The 24,741-nt window shown below is 46.3% G+C and overlaps 2 protein-coding genes across 3 annotated transcripts in view; one reads left to right on the forward strand and one right to left on the reverse strand.

Annotated features, from left to right (window-relative positions):
- Window positions 1-26: 26 nt before the first annotated feature.
- Window positions 27-13,870, forward strand: FAM192A (family with sequence similarity 192 member A). Its single transcript, XM_017824329.1, has 7 exons — window positions 27-116; window positions 2,067-2,212; window positions 2,389-2,487; window positions 5,760-5,881; window positions 9,905-10,038; window positions 11,972-12,036; window positions 13,133-13,870. Exons 2-7 carry the CDS (start codon window positions 2,083-2,085, stop codon window positions 13,348-13,350), a joined length of 768 nt encoding a protein of 255 aa, XP_017679818.1. The 5' UTR covers window positions 27-116; window positions 2,067-2,082; the 3' UTR covers window positions 13,351-13,870.
- Window positions 13,871-16,941: 3,071 nt separating this feature from the next.
- The window catches only part of CPNE2 (copine 2), a 44,536-nt gene continuing 36,736 nt past the window's right edge, over window positions 16,942-24,741 (reverse strand). For both annotated transcript variants that reach the window (XM_017824261.1, XM_017824260.1), the window contains exons 13-16: window positions 23,184-23,235; window positions 21,744-21,877; window positions 18,411-18,647; window positions 16,942-17,532 (exon numbers count right to left, since the gene is read on the reverse strand). In XM_017824261.1, coding sequence (XP_017679750.1) covers window positions 17,425-17,532; window positions 18,411-18,647; window positions 21,744-21,877; window positions 23,184-23,235 — 531 coding nt within the window. In that variant the 3' untranslated portion in view covers window positions 16,942-17,424. The remainder of the gene's footprint in view (window positions 17,533-18,410; window positions 18,648-21,743; window positions 21,878-23,183; window positions 23,236-24,741) is intronic.

Here is a 24,741-nt window from a genome sequence, read left to right on the forward strand (position 1 = left end):
GGAAGCGGGCCCGCGGTTGGCGAGGCGGGCGGAAAGGGCGGGGCCGGTGGCCGAGGGGAGCGGGGTCAATGGCGGCGCCGGGGGCTCGGCAGTGCCGCTCGCTCTGAGGGGCCGCGGTACGTGCCGGGGGCGGCGGGGCGGGCACAGCCGGCGGGGACGGGACGGTGTGGGCGGGGACGGGACGGTGTGGGCGGGGAGAGCGGCCGCGTCTGGGCCGTGGCGCACTGCGGGTGCAGGGGCAGGGAGGGCCGGGCCCGGGCCCTGGGAGCGCGGCGGGCCGAGGCGAGGAGCTGAGGGGAGGTGGGAAGGAGAGGGCGCGGGGAGGGCTCGGAGCGGCCCCGGGAGGGTTCCCCGCGCCCAGTTCCCCGCACCGAGCTCCGCGGGCACCGCAGGGAGCGGGGCCCAGGCCTGGGGGCGGGTTGGGGCTGGTGGGGAGCGACTCGTCCCCGGCGGCTCCGGGCTCGTGGTTTAATGTGCTGCGGGGGCGCGGAGGTGATTGAAGGGGTAGGTAAAGTAATCTCTGCTATTTGATATATTAGAAGCTGCACGTTGGTACCCGAGACAGGGTCGCTGCTCTAGGTCTGTCCCAGCCTGGGTGATGGCAAGGGCTGCGAAGTTTGGGGGTGGTTTTTTTGATCCTAGGGACGTTGCTATCTGGTGTTATCAAAAGCTGCAGTTTACAGCTGTGACAGAAACTTCTGTCATTTGCAGTGACCACACAGCCCTAGAATACAGTCACCAGGCAAAAACATAGATAAACAGGGGAAAGTTGCCAAACATATGGATTTTGTCAGGTCTGGGGGATTTTGTATGCTTGTTTCAGACGGGAGAGGGAAAAGGAAACAAGATTAGCAAACTTTATGACTGCAAGTGAACTTCAGTGTGATGCTGCTTGATGTTTATTTTTTTCCCCCTCCACTGTGCCCCAGGATGTGGTTGTCAGTAAAGTTGTTATTTGCTGAATCAGACACCAGTTTTCAGGATTGTAGTGTCGGGTCATAATTAAACCTTAATCCACTTCATGTATCTTAAAACATGTTCTCTAAGTGAACTGGCTGATCCAGAAGACAGGTGGTTTGCTGCTGAAGGCTTTAGTCCCCAGAGGATGCTGTGCCCTTGCAGAATCTCTCTCCTTCAGTTTATTTTTATGACTTTCTGTCACCATTGATTGGAACCTTTTGTTTCCTCTCTAAATGGATGGGTTGAGATGAACAGCCTGTTCCCAGCCAGCAGCTCCCACCCAGCTCCCCCCAGTTTATATACTGGGCACGATGTTCTGTGGTCATGGCTCTGTGGAATATCCCTTTGGCCACTTGGGGACAGCTCTCCTGGCCATGCTCCCTCACAGCTTCTCGTGCAGCTCCTCGCTGGCAGAGCGTGAGAGTGAGTAGTCCTTGACTTAGAATGTGCACTGCTGAGCAACAGCTAAAACTTGAGAGTGTTAGCAGTGTTATTGTCATACCAAACCCAAAACACAGACCTGTACCAGTTACTAAGAAGAAAATTAACTCTGTCCCAGCCAAAGCCAGGACAGTAATGCTAATTTCTGAAATCTCACTGTTAATCACTTATAAATACATGTATTCAACAACTGGAAACAGGCAAGCTTTCTCAAATTTTCACAGGATGGGCAAAAAGATAAACTGTATCTTTCTCCAGAACAGAGAGGTGTAAGAGCTGAAATAAAAGGAGAAGGATGTGAAGGTAGGTGTGTGTGGGAGGTGTTTAATTTTTTAAAAATATTTATTTAAGCAAGGTAAATACAAAGTGGAGTGGGGAAAAAAATCCATTAAAATATGACTTTCAGAAAAGCAGCCTGAGGCAGACAACTAGCAGGGAAGACATAACTATGAGAAAAGAATAGAGAAGGAGTAATGGGTGGTGCTGTTAGTTTTAGCAGTTATGAAGTGAGTAGGTATCTCAATCAGTACTTGCTGTTCAGTGTTCTTTGGAGAACTGAAGTTACTGTAAGGGCAGCAGGTCTGTTTTTCAGGATGTTCAGTAATGTTTCACTCACTCAAAAGTATAATAAGCCCCCTGATATCTCTTTCCCATTGTGTTTTTAGGATAGACTATTCCACAATGGATGGGGGAGATGGTACTGCTGACCTTGTGATTAACAAGAGGTTTGTGTCTGAGTCGGAGCTCGAGGAGCGACGGAAGAGAAGGCAGGAGGAATGGGAAAAGGTCCGGAAACCTGAGGATCCAAAAGGTATGGGATAGGCTTTAATAAGTACAGGAAAAAGACCTGAGAATATTTCACTTCTGTGGAAAGCAGGAATAAAAGGCAATGGCTGCTATTCTATGATTTCAAAAGGTTTTTATATATGAAGAAACTAAGAACTGTTGGCAGGTTGGTGTTTCTGACATGTGGTTTGTTCCTTTCAGAGTGCCCAGAGGAGGCCTATGACCCACGGTCGTTGTATGAAAGACTGCAGGAACAGAGAGAAAAGAAGCAGCAGGAGTTTGAGGAGCAATTTAAATTCAGTAAGCACCAGCAGCAAACTGAATGTATTGTGTGCAACAGCTGTACACAAGTAAGGGACATATCCCTGTGTCCTGTGTGCCTCTCAGAGAGGGAAACAGAGGCTTCAGAAGTGTTATTGGAATCTTGGGTTTCTCAAGTAACTGTTTCTCAGTGCTGCTCTGGGCACCGAGGCAGCACTGCACACATGCAAAACTCAAAAGTGGTTTGCAGTTATGAAGCTGCATTCCTGTAAAGTGCCTAATGCCAGGCATGTATGGCACATTAAAGAAAAAATACCCACAAAACCAAAACCTGACAGCGATCCATGGGAAAGTGAAAATGTAAAGTGGTTTTGTGACTCCTGAACTCATGCTTTAACACAAGACCATTCTGCTTCAGTCAATAACAGAAATCCTGCTACAGCAGCTGTTACATTTCCAAGCTGTAATTATTTGACTCAAAAGTGATTTGACACTTAAGAGTATTATTTGGAAGAAATAAACTTCCAGGTGTCGATTCTTCAAAAAGTAGATGTTTAACTGTTCTGATGAAATGGGAACTAATTTCTACTGATGTTTGACTTTCTGATTTTATAGAAAAATCCTTTGCATTGTATCATCTGTGTATGTGCTGCTGAGTGCAAAGATGATAATGAGAACTAGAAAATTATTAGTCAACCTTTTTGGGAAAAAGGGAGCTATTGGCTCTAAATAAAGAGAAGTGAGGATGATACTGTGGGACTCCATTTTAAGGTGGGTTCTAATTGATTTTGGTTCTTTAGCTGGAAGCCTTACCATCAAGCTGTGTGTTCTTTAAGCTCCACTTTGGCTCACTGGATTCTGTCTAGAATTTCTCTTGTATTAGTGATGGAACAAAACTATGGCTCAGTCTTTGGGTTCTTAGAAGCTGCCCCAGCAGATGCTGTTGGGTACATCACTGATTACTGTGGTTGCCATTCCTGGTGTGTAGTTGATGCTTTTAGGATCATTCCTGTAGCCAAATTTCTTTGAGAGAAGGTAAGTGGGAGGAACAGACAAACTAAAGATCAGTGGAGCACTCGTTTACCTTATCAGATTTCAGCCAGTTTGGCCATTTGTGACAAGATTTGTCCCCTAATGTGCTTGAATTTGCCTTAAAATGTTCATAAGTGTTTTTTCTGTCCGTGGGATTTTTTGAGGAGTAGAAAACAAGTCTAGTGCACTGTCATTCTTATCAGTCAGAACTGATGAGGGAACTTGGGAGGAGAAACTTTCATGCTGAAGAATTGTGTTTGCATTGACACAAGAACTTACTCTAAAACCTTTATGTAGATAAAAATGATTTACAGACGAACAGTTCTTTCTGCTTGGCTATTCAGCATTGCAAGAATGTCTTCCTTTTCAAAGTAAAGTAATTTTGGTAGAATGCTAGAGCATTTTAAATGAGAAAATAATCCTAGTATTCTCTATGAGGGAACTTTAAAAATTTTCTTTCTGCACAATTGTGGTAGCCAAAATAAGGACAGGTGAACGTTTTTTCCAGTCTCTTGAGTTTCACTTATTTTTGGTGCTGAAAAGTGGCAAGTACAGATAATGTCATTATCTCTATAATTAATGCATTAGAGTCTCAACTGGACCTACAGGATTCTTTCCAGCTGGAGAGTTTCCAGTTTACTTCAGTAAACTTTTGCTCCCAGTCATCTTTGATGTGACTAAGCAGTTCTTGCCCAAGGAGCCACCCAAAAACTGACTGCTGTCAGCCTGGATGGGAAGGGCTTCCAATAACTGTTCAAAGTAATAGTTTCCCTTGCCCAGTTGTATTAGACCTGCAACATCTTCCCTTTGCTTCAGTAAACCGAGTACTGGAATGGGTAGCAGCCTTCCTCTTAGTTTGCAGATGAGACAAGCAGAAAATTAAATTAATTCATGTCATTTGCTTCAAAAAGTGTCCTGAGTTTCACTGCTTTTGCTCTCTGAAGGGGCCCTCAGCAGTAGCAGTGAGTGCTACAAGTTACTGTTTAAAGATTTATGAATGAGCTCTGCATGAGTTGGAAGGAGTGGGGATCAGCCTTTATAAAATAACCTCAAATAATAATTGATTTCTAGAGCTTTTCTGTCAAAGGCAGAAGCTTGCCAATTATCAGTGTAAATGGGTTTCTTAGTTTGCTGTTAAAACAAATAGGGCTTGATTATGTGGGTGAAGATTGAAAAAAAACCCACAGTGACCTCATGTAAAAGCCTAAAAATCCTCCCACAGAATTAAACTTTAATGGAGACTGAGGGTGATGTTTGGGCTAAGATTTTCTGAGGATGACTACAAACAGCAAGACTTGGTTTTTTCTAAAAAATATTTTTTATTAACTTTTTAACTAAATAATTTGATCAAGAGATGTTGAACATCTGCAGAGCAGGAAATAAAAGACCTTCCTGCTGCACCAGCCTGTACTTTCCCTAAAGTAGGGTAGTCTGTTTTAGAAAGAATTTATTTGTATTTGGAATTTAGGAGTTGTCTTGCTTCTATTTTTTTTAAATTATTTGTTTAAACAGATGTTAGTATCAATTAGTTGACTAATTGTTTGTGTTAAGAAAGTGTACTTCCTACTTTGAAGCAAGATTTATGGGGAGAAGTAATGTGGTTTCTTCCAGTTATTGGTTGGTTTAAGAAGAGATTCTGAGGAGACAGGTTTAAACTTGGTGTCTGAAGCCAAATCATTGCTTATTGTGGTTATTCCTTATTTTGTGTAACCTGTTCCAAATGGTGTTTCAGAACTGCAGAAAGGCTGCCTGTCTGAAAACTTTTAAGTTTTCAATTAAGGTCAATTTTCCTTAATTATATTGGCAAGTCCAACAGCATTTCACGGCTTCCTGCGAATTGTTGGGCTTCTCTCTATGGCAATAGTGTTGTGTTCAAACTGTGTGAGTTTGTTGCAGTTTTTGTGCTTGAGTGTGTGAGAGTTTTGCCTTGTTAGCATCCAGGATGATTAACTGGGAAGTATTTTTACTCCTTAATTACACGATCCAGCAGAGAGCTTGTGGAGTTTGCTTTGTGCCCTTTCCTTGGCACAGCAGCGTGGCTGCTGGAGTACCCCATTCACTCACTCACCCAGGACTCTGCTCCCTGTGTTCCCAGTGCAAATTTTCCTACCTTGGCAGTCCTGGAAATGTTGTATGTGAGACGTGGACACTTCCCTGCATTTATGGGGCTGTTTGAAGTCATTGGAAAATGTTGTAAGACAGTGATGAAGTAACACACGATAATTGTCTGCTTCCTAACTGGTTTTAGCTTATCAATATGCACTCTTTTCTTTATTCAGAAAATATGGTAAGAGGCTTAGATGAAGATGAGACACATTTCCTTGATGAGGTTTCTCGGCAGCAAGAGCTACTAGAAAAGCAACGAAGGGAAGAAGAGCTGAAAGAACTTAATGAGTACAGAATATCCTTTGCATTAAAATGGCTGGTGGTTACCTAGAGGAGGGTAAGAGTGGGCTGTAGTTTTGTTCTGTCATTGACATTCTTTTTATAAAACTACTTTACAGAATGTGTACAGTGATAGACTTTCAGAGTTTAATGTTTTCATTGTAGACCACTGTAATGTTTGATATTCCCCCCTTCAGCCCTCACCTATCTGGTACTTTTCTTTCCTTCTCCCCTCTCCATTGTTTTGGAGTTTGGTAGTGGGTTGGGTTTTTTTTATGTTATTGAGTGCATGAAATACCATCACTAAAAACAGAAAGAGAACGCAAAGGAAAAACATCCTGTTATTTCTAATCTTCTGCTTTTGTCTTCTTACTGAAACGTAAATGCTCTCTTTTAATTTTTTTACCTGCATATTGCTTGATTTCAACATACCTGTTTGAAATAATGTTTGAATTGCTCTCTCTTGTATCTCTTCTTGAAGTATTAGATGCTTTTTTCCCTTGCTGATATCTGCAGGATGAGAAATTAAATACATCTGTGCCAATGCACTGACTTTCTTCTGGGAAGTCAGTGCCCATGGAGACTTGGCTCCTTTGGGTAATACACACTTGTAGGCAGTACTGAGAGCAGCACAGTTTGGCTTTGCTGTTAAATGCCAAATTTTCTTTAAGATGTGCTAGAGAATAATATAGGATGTTTTTTCTCTCTGATTAGTGCCAGTCGAGGGACGTTGGAATGACTCAATGATTTCTGTGCTAAGCAAAATGTTGCTTTTTTGAGGTTTACTGAATCTGTGCAGATTGAATCTTTGTCTCCATTGCTGTTAAGTCATCAGTGAACAAAATACAAGTTCTCAAGGATGCTTTAGTATAAATAAAAGAGTTTGTGAACTCAAGGAGGTGACCAAAACCAGTCAGCACATAAAACTGATTAGTACTGATGCTACAAAGATCGGCCTTACCTTGTGTTGGTCAATGATTTACAACTTGGAGGGTGAGTACTGTGAAGAGCATCTAAATTAGCTCAGGAATGTGTGTAAGTAAAAGAAATACTGACGCATTTTTTTACTCCAGAAATAGGCTGCAGCTAGTTGTTGGATTTGGAGTATTTTCCTGATTTGTTGGACCTAATAATGGGATGTTCATGGGCTATATTTAGTTTGGGTGATGTTGCTCGCGGGCCTGGCTGATCTGGAGCTGTGCAGTGTAAGACTGTGCTGGGGCAGCAGCTGCCAGCTCTCCTTATGTCACATTCATCTGGGGTGAACCATACCAGCCCAGAGGGGATCTGGAGTTGTCTTGAATTAGCCACATAACACACTGATCCTGAATTTTCCTGAGCAGGGCCTGATCAAGGTGTACAGGCCATCTTACCTCAGTCTTTGTGGTCTTAGTAATATTGGTGCCTCTGGGTCTGAAGTCTTGCTGTAAATGAATCTGTAGAACTTACTGCTGATGGGGTGGAAGGAGGGGAAATGTTTTATAGTCACCTCATCCTGTGGGAAACTGGGAAGCATTGCCCGTTCCATTTCTTCTTTGCAATTTTTTTATTTAACCATAACATTGCAAGCAATCTCAGAGCAACTTGCAAAATGATTCGTCTGCGTTTGGAATTTTTGGTGGTGTTCTAAAAATGCAAAAGGTGTTTTTTTGCATCTGCAGGTTGTTACTGATGGTTTATCACTACAGTGACAAAAAAAAAAAAGTGGGCACTAGGCAGATGTGCTGCATCTAGAGGTACTGTTCAAGTGCCCTCCCAAACTAATAGGAAGAATGTCAACCCACTGGGTTTGATTTTTTGCTCTTTTTCCTGGTATAGCATCCAGTTTAAGCTACCCAGAGGCATTAATTTAATGGTAAACCTTACATAAATATTCAAGTACGGAGTGTTTTTTTTTTCTTCTTTTTGTTTTATGTTGAACAATCATGAAATCATATATCTGGAGGGTAACCATACTTTGGAATATTTTAGTGCACTCATAAGCATAAGAAATTCATATGCATGGATGATCAGGAATTTTACTTCCTCTTGCATGAATAGCTAGGTGTGTTTGCTCCTTACCCTATCCAGACCCCACTGGTCTGACAGTGATTAAAGATTTGCAGATATTTTTTAAAGCCAGATCCAAGAAGTGTTTGAGAACAACATCCTCTGGTCTTCACACCTATATATATGTGGGAACCATCCCCCTTCCAAGAAGCAGGTTTTTCTGTAGGACAGCTTGTTTAATGCAGTTGATATTTAGATTGAGAGGTTTATTTCTGATGTTGTCTTCCTGAGGGGGAACACTTCTTGGCTGGGTATAGCATTACATTTGCTAATGGCAGCAGTATGTATAAAATATCTACTAAAAATGTGCTGAGCCTTTCTAGTTAAGGAGTTTTAGGGAAATGCCATCCTGGACAGAAGTGAAAAACCTGTAATTTGGTATCTTTTAAAAGAGAAGCCTTTGGGTTCCTTAGCTGGGCTTTTTTAGTGCAGCCTTAGAACATAACAAGGTGATGGGCTAAAGTGTGGAAGTTGAACACTGCAGTGGGTGGAAGGAGTCGTGCGTTGCAACATCAAACTGCTTTCGACACAATGAGCTTTCAGATGGCTTTGGATAGCCACAGGATGGCACTCCTGTGCCATCCTGAAAAGGAATAAAATTGAACAGTGGTTTTGGCTGAGAAGACTTGGTTGGGGTAAGAAGCAGTCCGAGTTACTGCTGTATCCTTAGGAAAATCTAATAAGGAATGGCATCTGAACCCTTCTGATTGGAGCGATTGGAGCCCGAGTGTGTCGCTTCAAACCAAAATGTAAGAGTTTGATTTGCAGATGTTCAGTGGGGAAAAAAACTGTGGCTTCAAAATATATGGTCCATCAACATGAAATTCCCTATCCAGTATTTGTCTGCAGTGACTGGGGTACCTGTGAAACTCCAGCTGTGCAACTGGAGTCAAAGAAACTCTTAGAAAGCTAGATGTGAGTTTGTAAACGTGCTTTGAAATTAGGCTAATTTGCCTTCACTGTGTGCAGTTTGTGAGTTTTGCAGAAGCTTGTGTGACTCCCATGGCACCTCATCAACAAGCAGGGCCTTTGACAGACCTCTCTTCACCAAATACAGATGGGCATTAAATGTTATCAGGGCAGGACTGGGTCCTGCCACGGGAGACCTGTTCAGGGTGTGTGCAGTGAGTGGGCCTTGATAACACAGAGACCCAGCTCCTCCTTATCCTGTCTGAGAACCTGCTTAAGCTTCTCTCTAAGCATTATAGGTTTCAGCTGCATCCCACCTTGCTAACACTGTTTTAAACTACTTAGTTTTTCTGTGCAGTCGCAGGTTTTTTGGGTGAATCTTGGACCACGTTCACCCTTAATCAATCTGTCTGCTTCCTCTTGGGGTTGGTGCTCAGACCAGCAGTAACAGCCTTGTGACCCTTACAGAGAGAGGAGCTGAAAAGACAGAGTGATAAATGCCAAAGCTGAAAATGGAACTGTTCTGCCTTGGTAGGCTGAAATCTGCTGGGGTCAGCAAAAGGAAGGTTTAGGAGTGGAAGTGAGCACACATATTGCTACTTAGTTTTTTTGGTAAGGATTAGAGTTTGGAGGAGCAAATATGAATTACAAATGTGTTGACCTCCATAGAAGGGGAAGTACTGCATTGCCTGTTTGATTTGTTTGTTTGTTTTGGTCCAAGCCTGACCTTTTTGCTTTTCTAAGGCCTTTAGGTAAAGGCAGGATGATGGGTATGTTCGTGGGTGCTGGGTGTCATGTGTTGCACCTTTCTGGCTTCAGAGCAGCAGCTCCTGGGCTGCTGCCTGGATGTCTTCACAGGGAGAGCTGGTATTGATACCTGAGGGAGGTCTGACCCCAGAGGGTGAGGTCCTGTTATGTTTTGGCTGAGGGTACCAGCTAAATGTCATTACAAATAAGTTTATTTTGATAGAATACGTGAATGAACTTCGGTCGTTGCTGTCAGCAGAGCTGGCTAAATATATCCGAGAGGAAGTGTCTGTTCTCCCTGTTCCTTCCAGTTGATCCTTAACCCTTAATTCACAGCACTCTCACCAAAGTGGGAGTCAGTATGGACCCAAAGAAGGAAACTGAGAAGAAATTGCCCATGAAGTCAGTGGAAAACAAGAACAAATTCTCTCAGGCAAAGCTGTTGGCAGGAGCTGTGAAACACAGAAGGTTAGTTTCACACCTCTATAAATTCATGAGGAACGGAACCCAGTTAGCAGTGTAAAGGGAGGCAGGCCAAAACTGCCTCCAGAGAGTGAGGTGTAAACCTTAGCCCTAAAGAAAAAAGGGGGAAGGTATAAGAAAAGACCAGCCTTGTTTCTATAGGCTCTCACAAACTGTGGGGAAAAACATGAAGCAATTCAAATAGATAAGTGTGTGTAAAGCAAGTGGGTAGACTCTTCATTCTAGAGTGCTTGGGCAATCCTGCTTGGGGATCTAGAGGGAATCTGTTTTACATCTCTATTTATAGATATCAGTGTCACCTCACTCAAGTGAATTCATTCACATTTGCATAATGGATCAGCCCATTTCACCTGTGCTTACAGTGGATTGTTTTAATTGCTGCTGGGGGCAGCATGTGGGAGACAAAGTTACAAGAGAAGAGCTTTGTGTACCAGTTTGGTCCTGGGGACATCAGGCAAACTTCCCTTGTTCCTCAGTCATTTGCACTGATACATCACCACCCTTTCCATCCCAGGGAGATGGCAGCTGGGTTTGTGACGTGTTTGCTGTTTTGATCTTGGCCCACAAACGCAGCTGCTGGTGTGCCACAGGTTATGGAGAAACTAGGCATGTGGGACCAGACTTATTTCCCAGAGATGAATCATCTAATACTTAAGATGATTACTGGCATCTCCAAATTCAGTCAGTGTGTTTGAATCGTCTCAGAGAATGCAAGATTATTTTAGAAGCTTATCTTGTAGGGTGATGTTTAGCTCCCAGTACAGCAGTAATTGCATGTCTGAAAACTGAAGTAAGCACTTCCACCACTTAATGTGTATGGGGTTGGGTGGTAGTTTGGGTTTTCGGAAAGCAGAGAAGAAAAGCCCTGAACTGATAACAAGCAGCCAACAATGTTGTTTTTGTCTTGTAACTATTAGTACTTAACCCAGTAGGATGTAGAAAAGGAGCTGGCATGTGCTTAATGGCACTTCTGAAGTCTGCAGATGGCATCTTTTTGAAGAGAGCATCTTAACTGACATGTCAATGCCATTGCAGACTTGCTTTGCAGTCTTCTATTTTTGCCATCTTATCTTCTATTGCGAAGTGGCCCAAAGCAAGTGTAGTGTGAGCTCAACATCTGCTCCCTGAGCTTTGTAATTTCCTGTAAAGGATGTATTGCTATTAAAAGCTCCCTGCACAGAGTAACCTCTCGTCTGTACTGCATGTTCTGACAGGGACAGAAAAGAGTTAATGCATAATAATGCTCATACTTCATCAGTTCATCACAGCTGAAGCTGGGAAGCATTTGTTTATGTGGATGGCTTAGGATTGGGAACATGCAGGGTGGGGGAATGGAATCTGAGCAGTGGCAGGGGAGAGCTATAGAAGCTCTGAAGAGTCAGAAGTCTGGGTCATGTTCCTTTCCCCCAGGAAGGACTCTTTTCTAGATACTGCAGCTGTGTGTGAATTGCTGCAAAACCTGGGTGCAAGATTTTCAGACGTTTTAGAACAGGCTCTGTAGGAGGGGGAAGGGGAAAGCCACGGATGTTGCACCAGCAAGTGTGGTGACCATCCATGTGTGCAAGGCTGTGGTCGTGTGGGGTGTCTGAAGCTCAGGCAGTCATTCCCAGTCTCCTGTGGGGTACATCCCACTGGATAGGTGGCTCTGGGTTGCTGTGCAGGAGGTTTGACTTGGGCTCCCAGAGGCGTGTTCCCGTTTCCCAGGTTAACAGGTGACAGCAGTGTAGGTGTTGACGCTTCCTTGGATCCTGCACGTTCTTCAGGGAGCCCCAGTTAAGAGCAATCAGAAGTGGTGATGGTCATCAGGGGATCCTGCTGGCATTCACTGTAGCATTTTTGGCAAAGATGTATCAATTACTTCACTGTAATTAAGTGGTTGCTTATGAGGAACAAGACACTTTCTTATTTTTTTCCACAGTTCAGATGGTGGTAACAGTGTGAAGAGGTTGAAATTAGATACTGATCACGATGAAAAGAATCAAGGTATGTCCCGACTTCTCCATGTGGGAAGCTGTGTGTCTGTCACTGAACAGCAATTGGCTTGGAGTAAAACCTGGTTTTGCTTTTCTGGTCCTTCATTGTGCAAGACAGCACAGACTCTCTTAGAGCAGTAGAAATGGTAAATGTAGGTGCCAACAGCCTTCACAGGAAAGAGGGCTGCAGGGTCCCTGCCTGGACCAGTCCTGACAGATGTTTGTCTAAGCTGCTGTTAAGTCTCCACAGACAGTGCACCCTCCTTAGGGAGTTTATTCTAATGCTTAACTGATTTTAATCTGAAAGAGTTTTACCTGGTAACTAATGGGAGTCTCCTTGGGTGCATTTCCAGCCTATTGCTTATTCTCCTGGCAGGAGACGTGGAGAGCTGCTCATCCCCTTCCTCTTCACAGCAGCATTGGATGTATTTGTATACATCCACTTTAACTTTTCACGCTATGATGTGATTCTGTCCATCTTGAAGTCAATTTGTTTCAGAAAACAGTGAGGAACTAGAAGAAAAATTAAGCTGTTTCAGCCTTAGCTGTCAGGGCTGCACTTGACTTGCTGTCAAGATACTCTGACACAAATCGGGCGAGCTGCAATTGTGTAATGACAACCCAAGGCGCTTCCTGAATCTCCTTCTGTTCAGTAAACTTTCAGAACAGTGGAAATAATTAATTAGCCATGGAAGATGGGAGATGTTGACTAGCAGAACGATGGAATAAAACTTTTCCCCAACTATGCTGTTACATTGCAAAAAAAAAAATACTCAGCTACACAAAGCAGAGCTATTTATTCTTATTTAGTGGGTTTGGTACTTGACAAGCATCAAACTGACAGCTTTAGAATAAAAAATCTGTAATGCCAGCATAGAGCTGGGCTTAAACTAGTGATGAGAAAAAAAAAAAATCCCCTGAGGTAGCAAGTCCTTCCTGTCAGAATGGCTTTATTGCAGCATAAAGCTGCCTTATGCTTTAATTAAATCCTGCAGTCATCCGCTGCTTGTATGGCAAAAGCAGGTGAGTGACACGTGGCAGTTCCTGGGCTGATTGAAAGGCCTTTCCCGCGCTCCCTGTGTTTGACTGGGGTATCTCTCTTCCAGAAAAACCCTCCTGTGTTCCCCTGGGGAGCAGCTCCGTGGGAGGCTCCACAGTGCACTGTCCCTCAGCCGCCGTGTGCATCGGGATCCTGCCAGGCCTGGGCGCCTACTCGGGGAGCAGCGATTCGGAGTCCAGCTCAGACAGTGAGGGCACCATTAATTCCACTGGAAAGATTGTCTCGTCTGTCTTTCGTGGCAACAGTTTCTTTGATGGTCCATAACAGAATCCCTCCGTGTGTAATGTAGTGCAGAGTATCTTCCAAAGCCCTGATGGATGCTTGTCGCATCCCTCTGCCCCAAATATAATCTTTCTAGCTAACCTCTAAACCTTAATACACTCAGATACTCCTAAAGCAACTCATTATATCTTCCCCCCCACTCCCAACTTTCCATTTCTGGGGTGCATACTGAGCCTTGAGGAAAAGCTGCCATCCTAAAGCAGAAAGCACACCTCGTGTCACAAAGGTCTGAGGGTAAGGAGGAGAGAGCTTTATCTTTTACAATTCTTACGGAAAGAATTATGTTGATTTAAGAAGTTTATACAAGACTAACAAGCAAAAATACTCACTTGAAGCAGTGAAGTCTTGTAGAAACAGCCATGTGTTCTGTTTTAAAATGTCATTTTTATTCTGCATTTGAGAAATGGGGGCAGAACCAAATTTGAGCAGATGGTGAAGTGTAGATTGCCATGACACTGTAAAGAAGTTTTAGTGTTACATGATTAAAGACATTCTGAATGCATTTTTTTATCTCTGCTCGTGCCATTCATAATTGTTCTCGTTCCATTAAGCAATTTCTGCTCTACCCGACCAGCCCTTTCCTCAAACCGCCAGCCAGGAGAGGTACAAGGCAACCTCCTACAAATGCAGAGGTGGTGATGGAAAACTGTTGGTCTGGGTGAGTTCACAGGAGCTGCAATTGGCTTTTCTGCTCAAAGGCTGTTGCTCCTGCGCCAGCACTTGAAGAGGAATTCACCTTTTCAGCAGCAGTGTCCTGAAGAACACGACTCCAGAGCAGGTGGGATTCCCCAGCTCAGCCAAACCTCTTTGTACAGAAGCTGGAGAACAACATCATCCTTGTAGATGTACTGAATTTAAGAAATCTTACATGGACATGTTTTTGGGTGGACCAAGGAGCCAGGCATTAGCAGGAAGGAGGGCTGAGGGTCCATCCTTTTCTCCTGTGTGTGCAGACGGGGCTAATGGGAGGTCACAGGGTTGGAACAGCTCAGCTCAACCGCTCAGGGGTGGAAGAGTCTTTGTGACAGTCCCTCACAGCCCTGCTCTATGTACTGCACTTCTGAGAGAGCAGCTGGGCTAAAAGCAGTGAAAACTGAAGGCCTTTACTGGATTCGTGCCTTAGCTTGAGTGTTGAATTTTCCCAAAGAAAAACAGGGAGAGTTTTGCTCACAATGAAGCTATCCTTAGCCAAATACCCCTTCTGTTTGCACAGCCCTGTTCCACAATCAGATCCTTACAAACACACTGATTTTTTTTTTTCCCCCTGTTCTGGGCTTCCTGGGACCTCCTGTGTTTGCTCCAGAGTTTATCCTGCCTCTTCCCTAGCTACTGTAATTATAGCACTTTCAGGTGGAAAATAGGTAGATCTCTTGCAGCCTCCCTAATGCTTTGCTTTTGATGACTTTCATTATACTGAGCTTTGGAGTGAAATGGAAGTGGTGCACAAAAAATGCATGTTTTTTGATGAAAGTTGCATTTGCAAGAGCCTTGAGGAGATGGTGTGAGAGCTGTCGGTGTCCTTCCTGGCACTGAGCTACATCAAAAATCTCACTAGAGAGTCAGAGCAGCCTGGCCCAGCTGTGAGCACGCTGGGGCCATTTTCCTGAGTGATATTTTGCACAGCTGCAGTCAAAATGGCTGATTTAGACAGAAATTTATAGTGGCAGTTGTCAGCCAGTTGCAGCAGGTGTGATAGTGGTGCAGAGGGGCTGCAGGTGAGATCAGGAGGGGGTGATGGTGGTTATAGTGGACCGTGCAAGGCCAGGGGGAGACATAATCCAGGGAAAGCAGATGTGAGAGCCCCCACTTTCCTCCTGTTCCTAGAAGAACAGAATAGGGCACTTGGGGAATGCCTTTGAGTCTGAGTCAGCCCTGCTGTTCTCAGGGCCTGGCCCATGTAAACAAACTGCAGAGCTGTCCCAGCTCCTCACTCCATCCATTAGTCCCATTTACCTTCGTACAGTCAGAAGGCATCTGACCTTAAAATACTCCAGTGCCCTGAGAGATGTGCTGGGAAGTGAAGAGTGAATGGGATGTAGGATAAATCAGACCTGAAAAGGGCAGCTGTGGCAGTAACCTTGCCCTGGGGCTGCCAAAGCTGACTCCAGCTGGTTCCAGCAACTCTGTTGACCAGTGGTAGATTTAGATTTTTTTGGGTGTTTTGTTTTTTGGTTTGGTTTTTTTTGGGGGGAGGGTCGGGGGTTGGTATTTTTTTTGTTTTGATTTAGGGGTTTTTTTGTGTGGTTTTTTTTTGTTTGTTTTGGTTGGTTGGTTGGTTTTGGGGTTTTTTAGGGTTTTTTTTTTGTTTGGTTTGGGTTTTTGTTGGGTTTTTTGTTATTGTTATTTTAAGAAAAAAACACGACTGCATCGTGTGTGCTTCAGCCCCTCCCCAGGGACAGCTCAATAAATGGCTCGTTGTCTGTGCTAGTTGTTAAAGCTTCAGAGAGGTGTTAAAAAAAACGACAAACCCCCACAAACACTCTACTAGAAGAAGAGCTTATGAGCTTCTGCAGCTGCGTGTGAGGTTCTCTTATGGAAATTAAAAAAAAAAAAAAAAAAAAAAAAAAAAACCCAAAAAAAAACACCCAACAATTTTTCCAAAGCCACACACTTCGATCTGGAAGCTGAGCTGGATACAGCATTATTTCAAACAAGCCACTCTTCCAGGGCTGCTTCTCCCTTTGGAAAAGGGTGGTGTTGGTTGTTTATTTTCCCTTCCAGGGTGTTTTTGCAAGGCAAAGGTTTCACGGAGCACTCCCCCCTCTCCCAAGGGATGGAGTTCACCCGGGGCCTGCTTGGAGCCTACTAGGGGCCTTTCTGACAGCTTTGACCTGGTGCTGTGGGACTGCCTGGGGCAGCCCCTGTGCTGGTTCCTGGGGGGCAGCAGTGACAGCCCCACGTTTGCTGGTGGTGGTTGGTGGCAGAGAGCACAGCCAGGAGCACGTGTGTGTGCAGGGGACACCAACCTCCCACCTGAAGCGCTTCTGCTGATGGGAAAAGGGAGGTCAAGTCTACTTGAGTTTGGAGTACGGCTGGTGATCCCTGCCAGACGTTTTGAAGCATATTCAGCTTCAAAAGACCTTAATCTAGTTAAGAACAGCAGAAAGCAGCAATTAGCACTGAAGATAACACGTTGCTGATGAGCAGCTCAAAGGAGCTGCTGGAGAGCCGGATTTCATTACCCAGCCCAGGCAGGAGGGAGCTTCTGTTACTCAGACTCAGAAGAATTTCTAGAGATGAAGCAGCAGTGAACCATGAAACTTCTTTTGGTGGTTCATCACTGGTTCACCAGTGTTTTTCCAAGCACACACATGTGTGCACACACCAGGCCCCTGCCCTTAGCTCAGGCAGGCACGGAGGGGATGCTGCCCTCCCTGGGACATCCACATCCACTTTCAGTAAATCCCCCTCTGGCACGCTGCCCTTGACAGCCTGGGCTGATTCCAGGGCACAAGGAGTAGAAACACTGAGCAGAGAGAGCGACTGAGGGAACAGGCCATTTGGGGTGACTCCCAAACACCCAGCACTGCTGACCACGTAAGCTGCTCCCAGACCTTCCCATCTAGGAGACCCTTGTTTTAAATGTCCAAGTTTCTTTATTAACCTGAGTATAACAAATATAACATGTACACAGTATAAAAATGAACACAGAGCCTGACAGATGTACAGGTACAACACAAATACATGAACTATACAACGACCAGTTCATTGAATGATAATAATATATTAAGCATTTCATTGCTTGGAAAAAGCAAGTTTTGATCATAAAAATTGTATCCTGTTCCACTGAAATTTTACAAAGTACATTCAATACTGAAAAGTGACTCAACAGAGCAGGACCAAGGCATGGCCTGGCTGCTTAGTGTTACCTGGGGCCGAGACTGTACAAAATGAATCCAGATGCTTCGCTGGGATGAGTGTTAGGAACTTAGCAATTAAATTAAGAAGTACAAAGTGTTTCAGGGAGGGTATTCTTCTCTTAAGAGCATGTGGAATGCGCTTTCGGTAGGACCAACAGGCTTCGGCAACATGCAGAGGGAGCAGCCTGGCACAGCTCTACGCGGGCTCCGAGTTGATGGGTGGCAGGTTTTTGTGCTTGAAGTACTGCACGACTTGCTGGGGCAGCTCTGCCAGCACAGCTTTGGCCAGGGTCTCCTTGGGGACCTGTGGGCCAGAGAGAACCAATACCAGCATTAGAACAGCCATAGGGGACCAACCAAGCAAACATGGCTGGGCTGTCCCCAACTCCAGACTGTGGCATTTCATTTAATACCCCCTAGAGTCTATTGGCAGCCAGCATTTTATACACCTGGGATTGTTATATTCTATACTACACTTTCCCTACAGGAGGTAATTCACTGGTAGAGAGGAATAAAACATCCTGGGTAGGTCAGAAAAACTGGGTGTGAGTAACAAGAAGGGAACAGAAAGACACTGATTAATTGCAAAAAGGGGGGAGATAAGCACAGGCTGATTTTCTGCATCCGTGGGCAATCCTGTGCCAGCAACAGTGTCCGACCCAGGGCTGACTCCTGGATAATCACAATGGGCCATCCCACAGAGGGGACATGTGTATGGCCAGTCCTGGCATCGCCCATTTCTACCAGCACCAGGAGGGCCCAGGGGTGCGGGGTCTTAAGTATTAAGCCCTCAGTGTGTGGCACATCACAGGTGCTGGATGAGGCCTGAATGGGAGAGGCCAGCATGGGACTGTGGTGAGGGATGCGAGCCCAGTGCTGCCCCAGCTTGCTGTGGGAACCCAGACCCTGTTATGACTCACAGGTTTTTGCTCCCACCTGCCTGACAACGACACGAGGCAGAGGAACAGGGGGATGCTCCAGTGGAGCCCACCACAGAGATGAGGAGCACTGTTGTCCCTGCCCGCAGCGCTGATTTACGTGGTCAGTGACAGAGCATCACTGAGGGATGGTAAGACAGGCAGGTACCTCTTGCCTCCACTGGCGTTGCTCCACTTCCAGGGTCATTTCCAGGCTTGACACCCCATTTCTCCCCGTGATCCCCTCCCCGCTGCCCACACTCACGTTGCGGAAATTCCGGAAGGGCACGAACTGGACGATGTCCCGCACGGCCTCCTCGCCGGTGTAGGAGTGCAGCACCCGGCTGTCCCCGTCCAGGAACTCCATGGCAGCAAAGTCAGCGTTGCCCACCCCCACGATGATGATGGACATGGGCAGCTTGGACGCCTGCACCACGGCGTGTCTCGTCTCGTCCATGTCGCTGATCACCCCGTCCGTGATGATGAGGAGGATGAAGTATTGCTGTGGAGGGGAAAGGGCAGAGGGTCAGACCCAGTGGGATGCCAGAGCCTGCGGGCTGTAAGTGGCCAGGATGCTCCACATGTTGAGGGGTGGCAGGTCCCCTGGGTATTTGGGAAGGTTCACCACTTCCCAGGACAGCTGGCATCACCTCCTTTAGCAGAACCCAGAAATCCAGGTGCTTCTATTCCTCTTGATTTTTGAAAGATCGTAAAAAACAACAAACAAATTCCCCCTCAAAAAATATTTTTCTGATGTACTGTACTTAATGATGGAAAAAAACCCCAACCTCCAGCCTGTGCAGAGCTTCTGTGTGAGGGTCAGGAGGAGTTTGGGGCTGGGACATGAGCCCAGCTGGGAGGTGAAATCTCCCCGTGCCTGCACACACAGTGGGGTGTGCTTTGGGGTGCTCCCCATCAACGTGTCCCTGCACCAATGGGGAGCATCTCTTGTATTCCAGTGCCAGGCTGTGGGGTGGGGAGGGCTGTCCCATGCTCAGGGTTTGTCCCTCTCCTGTACAAAGCCGTGGATATTGGAGGCACTGAGGGGGGTGCAGAGGGTACTAGCAAAATGGGGGGATGACAGATCAGCAGCATTGGAACCCGCTCCCCTTCCCTTGGGAAAAGGAGGACACCAGGGCCAGTCCTGCAGAGCTGGGGGAGGATGGACAAGCAAACAGATGGATAGACCATCCTGCTGGACTCAGCTCAGCAAATCTGGAGCATGTGGACCCCCAAAATTCCCGTCTCCTCTGTCTCCAGGGAAAGTAATGGCTCAATTTTGGCACATTACGCAGCTTGCGTGTGCTGGAGAAATGACGAAAACAAGCACTCAAGCACATTAAAGCCCTTTGTTCCTCTCCTCATTCTTTCCATTTCCTCTGAAAACCACTAGTGCAGCCATCCTGGAAAAGCAAAAAAGGGAGCACTGCCCCAAGCCTGTTTTTTTGGTCTTCCTCCAGCCCACATCTCCTGAAACCTTCCCTAAGCTTCGTTTCCTCTTGATGCTCTCCAGTGCTAAATTCCAAGTACAAACAAGGCTGGGTCAAGCTTAAACACAAACTGAGGACATGGGTGAGGAGTCTTTCCCAAGCCAGGGCAGCAGCCAGCCCCTTCTTCCCCACCCCAGCCCCTTTTTGATGTGTTAGCCCTGCCTGTGGAGCACTGCCCAGGCTTTCATTTTCCCCTAAATCCAAACTTTTCAGAGCAAATTGTGGGGAGACATAGATCTGAAGAGCAGGGCCCCAACATCTATGTCTGGAGGACCAGACTAAACTTCAGGAGAGGACCTGCACTGGTCATCACTGGAAGCAGGACTGGGGCCTGACCCTGTCTGGGAACCAGCATGTGAGGAAGAGTAAAACCTTGAGGGGAGCAGCTGGTAATGGGAAAGACTTTAAGCTGATTCTCCCCTTCCTCCCCTGGCCTCTGTACCAGAAACACAGGAAGAGCTATTTTCCTTTGTTCCCTCTTTTTTTTTTTTTTTCTGTGAAATCCTTAACAGGATCAGAGAAAAATGCTGGAAAGTCTGCAGGGAAAGGGGCGGGGGCGCAGAGCTCATCAAATGTTTATCACAACATGTTTCAGAGGTCAAGTGGAGTAAGAGCTGCTGCTGTGGATCAGCCTCAAAGCCCAGGGGCTGTTCTGGGGTGACAAGAATGGGAGAATACAGCAGGGGAGCAGTGGGCACAGCAGGAGAGCTTTGGTGGGAGATTCCCCAAGGAGTGATGACAACTGTGGTGGTGTCAGTAAGTGGCAGCGGGACAGGTGTGCTGGTGGTACCTCTGGGCTCACAGTGCCCAGCCGGGGTGGCACCTCTGCTGGAGCACAGCAGGGATCAGGCTGGCCCCACAACTGAGTCCTGCCAAGCTGGGATCTCCATTGGCACAGCACCCCAGCAGCACCTTCCTCCTTTCTCCTCTTTCTGTTGTTAAAATGGCTGATCCCTGAATCCGTGTGGGCTCTGGGGATGATTCCTGATCATTTGCTAACGATATCAGCAATTAGGCTCAGGCGGGTGAGCAGGACTTGAAGGGATTAGGCAGCACTAAACAGCATGAGGTAAGAAAAGGGGTGGTTTTGATGCAAGGACCCTGCTGGAAAGGTGTGTTTTAATTCCCCAAAGCTTATTAATCCTTCCCCAAGAGTCAAATCGTGTAATCCCTCTGTTCCTCCCCCAGCCCCAACACATTTAAGTCTCCCATCCCTGAAGAGCCGGGGACTCTGGTGTTTGTGATCTTTGTTGCCATGGAAAAACTACAAGGTTTTTTGGTTTTGTTTGAAATGTTGGGAGCAAGCGAGAGCAGGAGGAAGAGGAAGGCAGGCCCAGGCAGCCACCAGAGGCGTCAGCACCAGGGGTGGCTTTGATGCCACCAGTCAAAGATGGGATGGAAGAGAAGACCCCGAGGCAGCGAGATCCCTCATCAATAACGCTTTGTGCTGCCAAAAAAAAAGCCTGAGCTAAGCCAGCCCTGCCTCTGACGGCACTATTAGTGCCCATTATTTAAAATCTCCCTTGATTAAACTATTAGTGCCAGCGGAGGGGTGCAATTTGCATATGATTAGCGCCTCTGCTCAGTGCAGAGCCCGTGGGCTCTCCCTCCCCCCCTGCCAGCGAGAGGGAAAACGAAAAAACGAGGAGCGACCTGGATTTGTGCGGAATTAAACCAAATTCAGTATTTCCTTGTGCCTGGACCTGGGAAGAGCAACAGCAAGGCTGGAAAAGGTCCCCCTGGGGAAGAGGTTTCAGGTGTGATCCTGCTTTGCTCCAGGCAGAGATCAGGGAAGCTTTTACCCCAACATCTCCTACCATGCGCGTGCTGATGGCCAAGCTGAGCAGTTTTGGCCAGCAAAACACAGGGGCCAGATCTGCCATCCTCCATGGGCAGCCTGCTGCCACAGGGACCCAAGGGAGCTCTATCTTGCAGACTTCAGATGCTCTTCACACCCCTAAGAGGACACCCCAGTCACCACTGGCAATGCTGGACCCACGGCTGCAGCCCACAGCAAAGGGAAAGACACAAAATCCAGCTCAGGCTTTGCATTCCCCTGCCCAAAGCCATCAGGATTCCCAACCCACCGTGGAATCTTATGGACTTACGGATGCAGTTTCCTGTTGGGTGGCTTGAGCTGCGAAGCGGGCCACGTGGTTGATGATGGGGGAGAAGTTGGTGGGTCCATAGAAGCGGATGTGGGGCAGGCAGGCTGAGTACGCTTGGACAATGCCCTCCACACCTTCAGGGAAAGCAGAGAAGCCAGGCATTACAATGCATCACAGCTCAGGACCACAGCAAGTCCAATTAGGAATCATTCTCTCATGCTGTCATGAGCTGAACTTAGATCCATTTCCCTCCATCTCCCCCCCTCCAGCTCCCTGCCACCAACTCATCCAGCTCCACTTTAGTCATTTTGTAGTGGGTTCTCAGACCTTCTGAGGTAGGGAAGACCTTGTAGTGCCCACAGTCAATGAAGGCATTCCTTTGATTCTTAAAAAATCTCAGAATCAGCCAAAGAGGAGAAGCAAAAAGAAAAGCAACTCCTGGTCTCTGAACATAACCAAAAAACCAGACAGAGATAAAAAAAATCCCCAAAACTGGACATAAAAAAATCCCTAAAACACTGGTGAGAAGCAAAACAACCCTCTGAGCTCCCAAACTTCTGCCACAGCAGAACAGGGCAGATGGCTGGTCTCCTGAAAGGATGCATGGGTGTGTGATCCAAAAATGACCAATTCCACAATTAATCAGGTAATCATCAGTCCTTTGGGAAGGACCTGTCACTAATAAGAGCTGCAGGATGGTGGCTTCTGCACCCCATAGTGCCTGCACTACATCAGATCCAGTAAATGCTTTGTAGCTGCTGGAGAGGGACTGAACGAAGCAGAGGCAGCAGAAAAGCAGATGTTCACAGACAGCTTTCATGAACCAGCCAGCAAGGTTTGAAGGCCCATCTTGCTGGGGTAAGATGACTTTTGGAGTCCACGGTAGCCCTTATCACTCAGGATCTGAGCAGTCCTTCAGCCACCACAGTGAGCAGCTCTCAGCTGCTTAAATGAAGTGTTAAGTCTGAATTCCCCATCTGCCAAACAGGCCCTGTGTTTCTTGCAGCCTTGCTGGAGGAGCAGACGGCTGGTAGGACACACCAGACATCAGAGCGAAGGCGGATTTTACACCGTCTGAATCCAGTTGCATTTTACCCTGGGCCTTCCTACACACCCCCAAATTTTCTCTGCTTTCCTCTGAGCGTGCCATTAGTTTGTCATCTGCTTCACTGTTCATGTCTGTCTCTGAACAGACCTTGAAACATCCCCAAAATCACAGAATCATGGAATGGTTTGGGTTGGAAGGGACCTTAGAGATCATCTAGTTCCAACCACCCTGCCACGGGTAGTGATGCCACCCACTAGATCAGGTTGCCCAGGGCCCCATCCAACCCACCCTTGAACACTTTCAGGGATGAAGATGCTAATGAAGAAATGCAGAGGAAGGACAGAAGGCACTGAAGGCATCTAAGGAGTCCTACAGACCTGGCAGATGCTTACCTGAACAGAACGGGTTCCTGGGATTGAAGTTAATGGCAAACTCATGGGATACCTGTGGAGAAGAACAGACCCAAATTAACTTGGATGGCCAATGCAGTGCAGGCCGTTCACTATCAGTTTAGCTGATGCTGCAGAGCTGGTTTAGGTCTGATGCTTTGAGCACCAAAGGTGATGATTTGAGCTTTCAGGCCACCAGCTCAAGGGCTCTGGGACAAAAAAGCTCCCGCCCTGTTCGTGCCAGAGTTACAAAACAAGGATATTGTCTCCCTCTCGGAAGGGTGGAGGTTTGCTGAGCTTTCCAGCATGGGAATTGCTCCGGGACACGCGTGTTCACAACACTGGCACGACGACCGTCCTCTGGAGCTCCGTCTGAAGCAAAAGTCCTCCCGAGGCTGCAAACGCAGCGCGCGTCTGATTCAGACTTTCCAATTACTCTGGGCATTGTGTCGAAAGCAGCAGAAGCTATTTTTTGCAGGAGGCTGTGGGGTGGGAAATTGCAACCAAACAAAAGTAAAGTCAACCAGAAGTCCTCCCTCCGTTGCTGCGAAGCTGATGTGCTGCCGGACCGGTGAACTGCTCAGGTCTCTCCGTTCCTGTTGAGCACGAACCAGCAACGCCCACAGGCACCAGGCTAGAGGCAGCCTGACCTGCATGACTGTGCTTTGCATACACCTTTTCTCGCAGAAGCCTCAATTTTGGGCAATACACTCAAATTCAATTGATTTGCAGTTGTAACGGGCTCGCTTCCGTTTTTGGGTTGTTTTTTTTTTTTTTAAAAAACGTACAAAATTCTGCCACACGAGTATTTATAGACAAGGCAAGCAGAAATATTTCCACGTTTTGCACCACAAAATAGGGGTTTCTCTTTCTTTTAAGCAACAACAAAATGGTTTGAAGCTGTATTCCTCACTGTCTACAGAGCAGACCCCCTACGTGCACAAGTGTTGAAAAACCTCCTCTGGAGTTTTTATGGATTTTACATATATATGTAAATATGGGTTTTACATATATATATTTATATCCACTAAAAAAAATTCAACAAGAGGGCTTCAAAATAAAAAAAAAAAATTTAAAAAAAGGATCTTATTCCCTATTCAGCTTTTACTTTGAAAACAGTTTCTGCAGAGTCCAGTTAAATGTACATGGAGCATCTACAGGTATCACACGCGCAGGGGGAAGCTCTTTCAAGCCACCCTAAAGGGTGAGACCAACCCCACAGAGGGTTCTCTGCCATCTCCCCAAGGAATCACACCCTTGCTGTGACTCAGTTTCTCTCTCTCTCTGTATATATATGTATATATAAAGGCAAAAGGATGGAAAATATTGGGGGTTGCACATCAGTGGAGCCTCCAGCTTCCTTTGGCTGACTCCCTCTCCCAAACTCAGGTGACTGGTGGGGCTCCCACATGAAGCATCCCCCTCTCCACTGCTGCTTTGCCTTTGCTCATCCCTCAGAAACCATAACCCATCTGCTTCCCTCTCCTGTTCCCTACTGGGAAACCACTCGAGGCTCTCTACAGAGCTGTTACATGGCAAGATGTTCTTTGACATTTCCAAC

The sequence above is a fragment of the Lepidothrix coronata genome, unplaced genomic scaffold (assembly GCF_001604755.1).
Source record: "Lepidothrix coronata isolate B3197 unplaced genomic scaffold, Lepidothrix_coronata-1.0 Scaffold110, whole genome shotgun sequence".
NCBI lineage: Eukaryota > Metazoa > Chordata > Aves > Passeriformes > Pipridae > Lepidothrix > Lepidothrix coronata.